General features: G+C 33.6%; 2 protein-coding genes across 2 annotated transcripts; both read right to left on the bottom strand.

Moving 5' to 3' along the window:
• Nucleotides 1-1,102: 1,102 nt before the first annotated feature.
• LOC104793501 (AT-hook motif nuclear-localized protein 22) lies at nt 1,103-2,780 on the bottom strand. Its single transcript, XM_087455131.1, has 2 exons — nt 1,441-2,780; nt 1,103-1,327 (listed from the first exon to the last, which is right to left on the bottom strand). The coding sequence occupies exon 1, from the start codon at nt 2,419-2,421 to the stop codon at nt 1,456-1,458; it is 966 nt and encodes a 321-aa protein (XP_087311257.1). The 5' UTR covers nt 2,422-2,780; the 3' UTR covers nt 1,103-1,327; nt 1,441-1,455.
• A 6,858-nt stretch (nt 2,781-9,638) lies between these two features.
• On the bottom strand, nt 9,639-12,036 carry LOC104784793 (LOB domain-containing protein 18). Its single transcript, XM_010509871.3, has 2 exons — nt 11,319-12,036; nt 9,639-10,235 (listed from the first exon to the last, which is right to left on the bottom strand). Exons 1-2 carry the CDS (start codon nt 11,688-11,690, stop codon nt 9,819-9,821), a joined length of 789 nt encoding a protein of 262 aa, XP_010508173.2. The 5' UTR covers nt 11,691-12,036; the 3' UTR covers nt 9,639-9,818.

Raw genomic sequence — 12,036 nt, 5'->3', positions numbered from 1 at the left:
TTAGTTCATGGTTAATAAACATCCAGCCAAATTTGAATAAATATTTAGCCTCTTTCAAGGATGAACCATCAAAGAGGGAGGAAGATCAAACATTAGCATCAAATACTTAAAAGTTCCTTTCCACGTTTATAAATGAATAAATAAAATTCATATTCATACTTGACATAGTGACAGGAAGGAAATATAGACATCAATGTCATTCATTATGCATATACTCTCATAGTCTCATTGAGCCATATAAAATTATGAAAAATGGTTGCATCAAGCATTTACAGAATATTTTCATTTTTCAAAATCTTGATCGTCTGTTGTTTGGATAAATATCCTTGTGATTGATAATAGTTAAATTAGGATAACAAAAATGACCGATCGATCATATATAGATATATATAATCATGGGTTATATATAAAAAAGGGTGGAGTATGGTTATATAAATGCAAAAGGAGAGAGTGAGAGGGAATGAATGATGGGCAAAGTGGGAGGGAGGTGGCTTTGGAAGTAAGGAACTCTCTCTCTCTCTTTCTTCTCACACTTTCACTCATCGCCTCGTAAAGGAACTTTTCTTCTTTCTCTCTCAGAGACACGCACGTGCGTCGGTGCATCACCCAATGCTCTTCTCTTAATTGCTTTCTCATCTCTCAAGTTTTAGTCGTCGATGTATGTAATCATCATTTTCTTGTTCCAAGTTCTAGAATCTATTTCTACCTGATTTTCCTCTTGTATATGTAACCGAAAAATGATTATTAAAAATATTTTGAGTTTTAATACTACTTATATACAAAAATTTCCGTGTAAATGTGTAAATGTAAGTATATGCCAAATGCAATCACCTTGTTCCCAAGTCTTGTTCTTGTCATTATGCTTCTTGCCTCACCATTTTCTTACCAACCTCGGAACAATCATTTCTCTTTTTTTTTCCTTATTATTTTCCCACTTAATATTATAAATATCTATAGCCGTTTAATTTTATAAAAATAACCGTTGTAAAAATCTTTGAACGCAAAACTATACAGCCAATGTGATTGAGTTTATAACGGATATGAAAAATTCATTATTTGACCTCTTACCAAAAGAGTAACGGAAGAAAATAACAGCTTAACATTGTTAGTAACCTGTTTAACCTTTCATTGAAATCATAGCTTATGCTCTATATATAATTCAACATAGACGTAAAGCTAATAATCACCAACACATGAATATAAAAACTCATAAATCAACAATTTATAATCTCCTAGTCAACGCAAACACACAACCCTCCTCCCAAACCTAAAAACCGATCAATACCATGACCAAAACGATTCTCTTCGATTCACACGTACTACGAATCTGCGTCAAAGACTACAATTATCTTTAGAAAACAAAGAAGAAAGAAAAAAAAGGAAATTAAAATTTGACAGAAGAGAGATTATAAATTTAAAACAAGGAACGTATCTAAGTACTTGTTTTTTGGGGATTTAGAAAGATGGTCTCGGAGTTCCCCAATAAGCTTCAGCTGGCAACTGAACAGAATTCATAAGATTAGGAGGCAACCCTTGTATAAACGACGTCGGATCTTGCATCAACTGTTGTTGCTGCTGCTGCTGCATCTGATTCTGAGTCTGCGTTGGCGTTTGCGTCCCACCACCCATCGCTGCGTTTCCATCGATATTATTAGCAACCGCTCCAGCCGTTTGCTCTTCTTGATCATCTTCCTCTAACGGCAACCTCTCATACGCAGCGTTCCCAAAGGAAGCTGCCATAATCACCACAGGTCCTGAAGCCATGAGTGGACCAACCACGCTTCCTCCAACGACCTGTCCTTGACCACCGGCTAAGTAAATCGTTAGACCTGACGCAGCTGGTGGAGCCGGTGGAGGAAGGAAAGATCCCGAGAGAGAAAGAATCTCGAAACGTCCATGTAAGTTAACGACTGATGAGCCACCACCAGGTACTGAAGCCGGTTGTCTTATGGTGACGTTCGTAACGGCACCGTTTCCGCTAAGAACGCAGATGCCACGTTGGCGACGGCGAGCAAAGACGGTGACGCTCTCCATGACGTCACATCCGTTTGCAACTTCCATGACATGAGATTTGAGAGCGTTTGCGCTGTCCCGAGTAATGATGATTGGTGGTTTTGGTTTGTTCTTGGACCCCGCTGGTCTGCCACGTGGTCTTCTCGTGATATGATTATCACCTCCTCCGCCTCCGCCGCTTTCTCCGCCTGAGCCCGGAGTGTTTTGATCTTTCCCGGCAGAAGAGTGCTCGTTGGGATCGATCTCAGCGTCTCTGTCACGTTTTAGCCCGCCTATTCGGTGCTGGTCGATCTCGTGGCCGTGGTTCTGTTGCTGCTGCTGCTGCTGATGCTGGAATTGATGGTGTGGGTGAAGATGGAGATCTCTTGAGAGAAAAGGAGGAGGAAGAGAGCGAGAGACCTGATCCATTAATTATTTCTTGATTGGAAAGCAAACAATTGAAAACCCTAATTAATTAATAATCTCCTCTCTCCTCTTCCACTCAAATCAAAACCAATAGCTTAGCTTGACGATGATGTACAAAATAGAGCTCAATTCAATTAATGAAGGGAAGAAAAGATTGAAAAGTTTTAAAGAAGAGAGAAATTAATTAAATGGAAGAGAGGAACAACAAAGTCATGTACATGAAAAATGAAACTGGAGCTGGACTAGTTAATACAAGAAGATGAAGCTTTGTAAGAAGAAGAGAGGAGAGAGAGAGATGGGTTTAGGGTTAGGTCTGAGAAGAAGAGGAGGTTAAGGGTTAAGAGAGTATTCAGATGAAAGATGATGAATGGGTTTAGTTTTGGTTTAGATAGACAGCGTGCCGCATGGGCGGTGTGTGGGTCCTACCTACTGTGTCACTTTGTGGGCTCTACCTTTTTTTTTTCTCTTGTTTGTGTAATAATTTTCAGTTGTGTGTGTTTGTCTCCCTTTAATTGTAAAAATTAATACAAGGTTTTTTTTTTTTAATTCTTGAAAATATTGGATGAGGTTTACTAGATACTCCTATAGTCCATGGATGCGTGAGATTATATCAAACATTATAATGGACACACAAATTGAAGCGCACGAGTCTATAATCTATATTGAATCATAAATTGTTTAGTTTTTTTTTTTTTTTTTTTAATTAAGCTGATGATGATCCTGTTGCATATATGCATGATTTTGTAGGTGGTACATGCCATTGTGGCATTGTGTACGGTCTTTAACTACATTTTTTTTCAATTCACGAGTCTTTTTTTTTCTTTTTCTTGCCAACAATCACGAGTCTTTTCTTTTATACTAGTACTGTGTTTCTTGATGTAACGGTAGAACAATAAAAACAAAAAACAACAAAAATTTTATTCACACACATTCAAACTTTTATATAGAGAAACGGAGAAAATTATAATCTTCAGTATATTTTTGTATACAATAAGGTGGGTAGAATTAAGAAGCTTATCTATAGATATTTTCCTACACATATATTAATAAAAGAAAATTGTACTATATGCATGTGTCAGTTTTAATTTTGTGTTTATGTATGAGAAATTTCGATTTGCCTTGATAGGACAATTTTTAAATAACCATTAAGGAATAAGACTCCATTGCATAATACAATATTGCATACGAATTTTTTTCTTTGTTTTCACATTACTGATTTGTTTATTTTTTGTTAACAAAAAATAATTTTAAAACATACATGTGTCCGCATATAGTATATATATACGTACGTTAAGATTAATTAAAGTGCATGAAAGTTAGTGACAAATAATTAAGAGTTGAATTGGAGAAAAGAAGATGAAAAATGTGAAGAAGAGACGTTATTGTGGTTGGATGATGATTGATGACAGAAACAGTTTAAATTATATATTTCACTTAAATCTAACAGAACCACTTAATTCTATAATGTATATACATACATACTGCTGCCTTGAATTATACTATTCTGAAAATATGGATACTGTTATTTTATTTCATAAATTTTAAAAATAATATCTGTGTTCTTCAATTTATGTTTTAGTAATCAAATTTTTCTTTTATTTAACGTTTTGTATCAGAGTCAAATATACGTGTTACCAGTCATATGTTTGGTTTACAACATCAACTGGTCGTTGGCTAATAATACTACACGTTTAACATCAGTTTCAATTTAATTCGTTCGTTTGTTGTCTAATTCAACTCCATAAAATTTATGTAATTTTATATAGGGATATATATATATATATATACACAACTTTGATATTAGTAACCAATTAGACAAATCAAGTAAAATTGACTTTAAATTCCTTTTATGACCATAAAGCAAGTAACTAGTTACTTACCACTACTAGGACTAGTAGTATAGTATTATAATATGTATATATTCAGAGATTAATTATGTTGGGTCGACAAGGCAGATTCAAGCTCGTAAATCGCGTAAGCTTGGGGAAAGACTAAAGAGACAGGGAAGTGGAGGAAAGAGAGGATGACAGGCGCGTCAGACGCCGTTGGATGTTTGTTCCCGTCGGTTGCGATGCCTTCACGTAACAAGACCAGCCAGCGAGGACCAGCTCACACTCGCACTTGCAGCCGCTGGCTGACACGCGTGAAGGCCTTCATTTAATTGTGGTAACTAATTTACTTTTGAAAACATTGACTCAGTTTCAGGATGTGCCTGAAACTGAAAGATCAGATTCAGAAGGGTGGCTTTCACGTCACGATGCGGGGGAATATTTTTTTGGTCACCAACGGGTGTGTTTTCACAAAAATATATATTTTCTACATTCGAATAACTTACCTTTAAATATGTCAAAATTGTCAAATTTCCCAAGAATATGTAAAAGCTTCTTCAGTTCTTCTTGTACTTCTTCTCACCCCACCAATGTAACATTCTCCGGACAAGACATCTCAAAAAGTGTTTGACAGTGCCACTTCTCATGACTTTCTTGTTTTCCACTTTATTTGTTTTCCTATTTATATATACATTTTATTTTATTTTAACAAATAGTTAGAATCACGAATAACTACAAAAATATAAAAATGATGCATGTTACGATAAGAAATATCTCAACTCTATATACAAAAATAACATACGTTTTAGAATCGCTGGAATCGATTATGTGCTTAAAAAAGGTTTAATCAACAAATTTAGTTTTCATTACCAAAGATAGTACTACTCAATTAATGCTGGATACTGAAAGTTTGAAGCTTGTTAAACGTTGGGCAGATAGACCAGCATTAAAAATTGTGCTCTCTTGATTAAATCTTGTTTTACATGTATATCTAGCTTGAATAACTATTTTTATGCGATTCATTAATTATGTCGGATTATTTATATACTCTTTCCGTTTCAAAATATAAGATATTATAGCAAAAGCACGCATAATAAGAAATGTTTACTTTTAAAAAGTTTAACCAATCAGAAACAAGACTGCATAAAATAAAAATATAAAAGTAGTCTAAAAGTTACCACAAAAATTGAAAACATCTTATATTATGAAACAAGCAAAAACCTCTAAAATATCATATATTATGAAACGGAGAGAATATTAATAATATGGCGGTCTGTATATTAAAATTATGTATACATAAATAATACTATACACATGATCCCTTAAGTTTCATAATGTCTACCAAAAGGTCCTTAGCTTTTGTTTTCTCTTGATTCCATATTATATACTAGTACATGATATATAAAACAATATTCAACCAATATAAGAAAAACAAGGGTACGTATTCTTTATAGATATATGATGATTGGCGAACAACCTTGAGGAAATGCCTCAGTCTATATATATAACACCATTACAACTATATAAAAACAAATATGTGGGCTATATGTGTTTGTTATGTTTACATATAGTGTGTACCATGGTCGATAATGTTAACACATTTTTTATATTATAACGTTCATAAACATATGTCATCTAGGGGTCTTTCGGTGATCAGCAAAAGATCAAATACTAAGTATTATGCAAATATTATGAAAAAAGAGTATGGTTTATGAACGTCGGCGATCATCCCGCTAGTAAATAAATCCAATGTCGGCGACGGCGATCATCCGCTAGTAAATCCAAATTTTTGTTGTTCCACTTTTAATTTTCTTTTGCCATTCTATTTATATGGTGTCTTAAATCATACTTCCTCCGTTTATTTTTACTTGTCATTTTAGAGATAATTTTTTGTTTTTTATTACTTGTCGTTTTGTATTTGTAATGCAATTTTATATATTAAATTTTCAATTTTATTCCTAATTTTTAGATTATTAATTATTTATATTAAATGAAATAATATATTAATGAGAAGTAAAATAGAAAATTTAATTGTTTTTTAATATGTCTGAAATTGTCTAGAATAATAAATAATATAAATCAGAGGGAATATGTATTGTAATGAATACAAAATACGAATACGTATACTGCTCGTGTAATTAATCACAAAGAGAGAGAGAGTAAAATGTGTGTTGACCGCATGGGAAGAAGAGAGATATGTAGGTTGAATCTGAAACCAGGACGTGTGGGCGTGATTCTCACCCACCCCCCGCGGACATCGGACTAACCACTCACATCTCACGTTTTTTGTCTTCACTTGAAATCCAATTAGGATGGGCCATGTGGCTCTGAAACCCATGTTAAGATATTCTAAACTAATTGTTTTTTGAATAAACCAAAATCTGCAACCATTAATACCACTTGGATCATTACTCGCTAAAGCCTAATTAACATGTTATGTAAACCCCCATTTTGCAGTTATCAAGAAATTTTGAGAATAACTAAATCTTTTTTTCTTTTGCTTAAAGGAATAACTCGACATTTGGACTGTTGTGTCTGTATAATCTCTTAGCTCAGTGAAATGCATATGCTCATTAATGTTCACATCTTACCTTTTCTTATCCTGTGTATCCAGTTAATATTTTTCGAAAAGCTATGGACTGTTGTGTGTATTATCTCTTAGCTCTCAGTGTTATATTAAATCGAGACAGCATAATTGTATGTGACAATATAAAAAGAGGAAAGTAGTATTTCCAAATTGCTATATTAAAAGTATATATCCATTTATAAGTATAAGATTACATTGATAAACAATTTAGGAGGCATTTGATATAATTATATCTTCAAAATATTCATGAATATAATTCACTATGTAATCGGTTATTTAAAGTCACTCAACATAACTATAACGTAACCTTTGTAGTCTCTATAAATATGAAATAATTTTGTAAGCAAACGAAGAACAAAACATAAGCATTGACATGCAGTCTCTTTGGTAGGGTAATTTTGGAAACTCTGTTTTCAGAAAATTTATAAATCTTGTAGAAAGGATGTAACTTTCTCGATCAAATTCTCAAACTATGGAATATGAAAATATCGGTAAGTAGAAATGAAAAGCTAATGGTTTGATTAAAGTGAGAGATAAGGACGGACGTGTAATATAGACAAAAGCATAACATAGCTCGATGCATTTTTTGGCACCCAATAACTTTTTAATCTATTACGTAAATCCATATCGGAATTTGTCATATATGCTTTGCTTTTTTGGATATGTGACGTTATGTGTGTAATATATATATATATATATATATATATTAAGGACATATAACTCGCAATGGACAAGTTCTTTATGGCTAAAATGTTGAAGGAAGACAAAAGATATGTCATCTATTCAATTATATATTACAAGATATTACCAAATGTCATTTTCTAACCTAATCAATCAAGTTGGTGTTTATCATCACCTTAACAAAAAAAACATCATTCGTCTAAATCTTGCATACCATTCCATATTCACCCGAGACTTAACTCAATTGAAAGTTTTTTTTTTTTTTTTCCTATCTACGAAACAATTTATATAACCACTGAAATCAAGAACCGTCGTTTAAAAAAAAAAAAAAGTAATTATGCGATCCACCCTGAGTAATTAATTAATTATGCGAATGGACCCCAGGTCCACAGCCGAGGTTGTCATGTGATGGACAGCGATTAACTTGGAATTATTAATTTTCTTTGAATCTTCTTTTGAAACGAACATATGCCTCGAGAACTCGGTGCCAAAATGTCAACGATTCTCTTAACATCAACTTAAGCATCAAAGCACGACGCATTTGGATTATTTAATTAAAATGTTATTACAATCATTATCTTCTGATTAATTTTTGTTTATGTTGTGGGGCGTTGATTATGGTTCTTAGTTACTTATTTAAATCGACCGTAGAAACTATCATCTGTTCTCGTACGACATTATATTCAAATTTATGATAATTTATTCGAATATTTTGTACATAATGACAAACAAACAAAATTCAGAGATGAAGGTTGAATATTAACCAAAAAGAGTGATATGTGTAAATGGCTGTCTTTAAAAATTTACATTATTTTTGTTTTCTTCAGGAAAAAAAACAGAGAAAGCACATAGTTATCATATTATTTGAAAGAATAAAAAAAAATACACTAAATTTCAGTATAATTTCGTAGAGATTATGAAAAAAATAAAATTCTAACAAACATCGATAATTGAAAATTTGTTATTAGCAAATCTGATCAGAATAACGAAGGAAACATAGGTAGCAATTAGCAGAGAGAGACAAAGAGTCAAAAAGTTATATAATAACATTCAATATATAAGCAAATTTGGGAGATAAAGGTACAATTTAATAGTTATATCAAGATTTATAGATGCAAATATTTTACAGGAGAGAGCTCCGACATGTAAGGAAGTGCAAGCTTTGTTATTCTAATCTTGCAACATTCAACAAAATGATTGCGTTTGATGTCGCTTAATATTAAATATTATGCATGAGACGAAATAATTAAGAAAATAAAAAGTGAGTTCGATAACGAAACTAACAATAAGATATTTATATAGACGAAGTTAACTAATAACTAGCTTTCTATATAGTACTATAATTATACGAATTAAAGAAGAAAAAAACAGTTCACCTTTTTCCCCTGGCTTATTCATATAGTGATATAGATTGATTAAAAAGTCTCACGTACACGAGCTCTTTTATATAATTACATGAAAATTCCCGTCATGTATATGTGTACTATACAACATTGAACTAAAAAAATACTACTAAAATACGTCTACGTTATCGAATTTCGAAAAGAAAAAGAAAACGAAATTCCCGATCTATTAAACCATCATTACCAGTCATGAAAGTTTCCGACCTTATCAAGCTCAACCAAATCCATTGCGACTTGCGAGAGTATTAAAACTGGTCAAGGCCCAAAAGAATGCAGGACGAGTAAGAATGTATGTAGCACCAACAACAAAACAACACAAGTTTAAAATCGAAATTGTGTTGAGCTTGATAAGGCCGTGAATTCTCTTCTATGAAGAAAAAAAAAGCAATAACATACTCGTAAATCAGCTAGCGAATAAGTGTTGAAACAGTTAGTGCAAATTCACTTTTTCGAACTATTAGTCTATTGGTTGTGCTCCTTGCAAATTTTGATATCTGGATGATTCGTAGTTTAATTGTATCATATATGCTATAAGTTTACAACTCTAGAGTGTGAGGGGTTAAAAAAGAGCTTGACAACAACAACAAAATGAAGGTTAAAGCCCACGATAACAAAGGGCCTTGCGAGAAAATCCCCCAAGGCAAAAGTATGAACGAACTATGAAGATATCGACAACAATTTAGTAAAAACGTAAGATTGAGTTATATTCAGACTTAATAATAGGTGAAAAAATATAATGGCAAATTAATAAGATATAGTCGTAATAAAATGTAAATGTCAGACAAATTACAATCAACATTTCCTTATAATATTCAAAGAAAATTAAATTTTATTGAATAGTAATTTAATTTTCCTAATAACAAACAGGTAGATGTAACGATCAAAAGATTCAAAACCAACTCATCTAGACATAGACCGAGACGGCGAATCGTCGGTGGCTGCTGGCGGAGGAGATCCTTGTCTATGGAGGAGTTCATGTGCTAATGCATGAAGGTCACTGTTTTCACCACCGAGCCCTATGGCGGCAGCGGACGAAGATGACGATGGTACACCGTATTGCTGGCGTGGATCAACGAACCTTCGCTGTTGTGTGGCCCATGCCGAAGACGGTGTATTTTGATCGAAGATGGAGGCTAGATCGTAGGTCGAGGGTAAGGGTGAGACTGATGCAGGTTCGGTTACGGAGAAAGGCGGAGGAGGTGCGAAAAAGAGCGGTTGCTGCTGCGATAGAGGCTGTGGCCGCGTTTGTGGTTGAGGTAGCTCTAGTGATGCCAAATGGGCTTGTAAGTAAGAAACTTCTGCTTGTAGATTCACCACCTATGTATACATTTTACGAGTTAGAAAAAATATATAAAATGAAATCTCTATCTAATTTATGCCTTGCAATTTCAGGACATTACGTGAGGATGCGACTAATTTATGCCTTGCAATTTCTTGCCAACATAATACGGTTAGTTTGATAAGTGAAATTTCTATCTCTTAGTTTTTTTTTATACGTTTAACGTGAGAGTTTTAACTATTCTAAAAATGGTTTATACGTGTTAAATTTTAAAACTTCTGATTTCATGTGACTGATTACTTATCTAAAAGTTTAATTAATTACCCTTTTTATTCAGCTTGATTTACTTTATCATTCAGAAATCGAATTTCGAATAAATGTATTTTCGATTGTTAAGGTTGTTTAGCCACACATTTTATGTAAAGTATTTTAACATAGAGATAAATTTTTTAAATGACACGCATCGTATAGATTCATCCCCTTATCACATGAAATATGGACATGCAGTAACAGTTAATGAAACTAATTAAATGCGAAGAAACAAAATAATGTTTATACACAAAATAAATAATAATAATATAGTGGGAAATTCAAAAATTGGTGTATCTACGTATTAACACAAAAAATTGTGGCCCGACCAATTCCCGAAAACCAGCAAAGAAACAAAAACTCCATAATTTTGCAATGGGACTTGTCACGACCGTATCATTTTTATATAATTGCATAATACATTATTTTAAGTGATTTCATAAGTAATTAACCAGACAACCATGCCTTTTTTCCTTTATACTCAAAGTAGACGATTAGATAACCAAGAAAACTCAAGAAAGTGACAAACTCTCGAAAAACTCAAGACGATTTCATTTCATGCACCCAAAATATTGTTCATTTCTAACCTAATTTACATGACTATAAACTTATATATATATTCCCTAACGAAACTGAAGTTTTGCTACTTTGGAAAAGAAAAACGTAACTGTCATCAAAATAATTTTTGGTTAGTTTAATTCTTTTTTTTTTTTTTTGTTCAAAAGGTTAGTTTAATTCAAGAAGTATGTTTCACATATAGTGATTTCCATCGCATTTTAATAATTCTTGACGGAAAAAGGTTAATTAATTACCTGTTGCTGAAGAGCAAAGATGTGAGCGACGCAACCATAGATAGGGTCCCTTATCCGAGCCTGAGCTTCATAGCAAATAGTTACGACAGCATCGGACCTTCGATGAACTGGTATGTGCAAAAGAAGCTTCGAGACGTTACTGGCTCCGAACACTTTGTGCACCGCTGCAAAATAAGCCGAGCCTTGCTCGGAGTCGAAGTAGGGTGCAAATATACATCCCGGCACACACTTTCTCCTTAGAAACTTACAAGCACCACATGGGCCACCACCCCCACTGCCACTACTACTTCCTCCACCCCCGCTGCTACCTCCTCCACCACAACCACCACCTCCGCCTCCCACGGCAGTGATTGTGTTCCCACCACCGCTCATGATCACCCCCCCCCCCCCCCCCCACACAATTTAAACGAGTTGTTGCTCTCTTTCTCTCTTTTGTTTAGGGCGTTGAGAAAAAAAAATTGAGATTTAAGTTTGGTATTGTTTGAAGAAGAGATGAAGATTTGAGAAAAGGGAATCAAGAGAGGAGAATTAGGGTTTGGTAAGAGGAGAGAGTATAGAGAACAAAGTCTTTAAAGCTACGCGAGGACAAAGCTAACCAAAAAAAAAAGAAAAAAAAAAGAAGAAGAACCATCTCTCTCTCTCTCTCTCTTTTCTCTCTTTCTAGCTATCTCATATTTAGTTGTTTGCGTGAAGCAAACATGGGATAAGCGTCTTCTAT

Source organism: Camelina sativa, chromosome 6 (genome assembly GCF_030686135.1).
Source record: "Camelina sativa cultivar CO46 ecotype springtype chromosome 6, ASM3068613v1".
Lineage (NCBI taxonomy): Eukaryota > Viridiplantae > Streptophyta > Magnoliopsida > Brassicales > Brassicaceae > Camelina > Camelina sativa.
The sequence above is the reverse complement of the archived record's forward strand: the minus strand, read 5'-3'. Positions and strand labels throughout refer to the sequence as shown.

Excerpts from the sequence above, each read along its gene's own strand:
- LOC104793501 (XM_087455131.1), bottom strand. The coding sequence starts at position 2,421 with ATGGATCAGGTCTCTCGCTCTCTTCCTCCTCCTTTTCTCTCAAGAGAT.
- LOC104784793 (XM_010509871.3), bottom strand. The coding sequence starts at position 11,690 with ATGAGCGGTGGTGGGAACACAATCACTGCCGTGGGAGGCGGAGGTGGT. Across the intron at positions 10,236-11,318 it reads TCTTTGCTCTTCAGCAACAG|GTGGTGAATCTACAAGCAGA; the intron begins GTAATTAATTAA and ends ATGTATACATAG.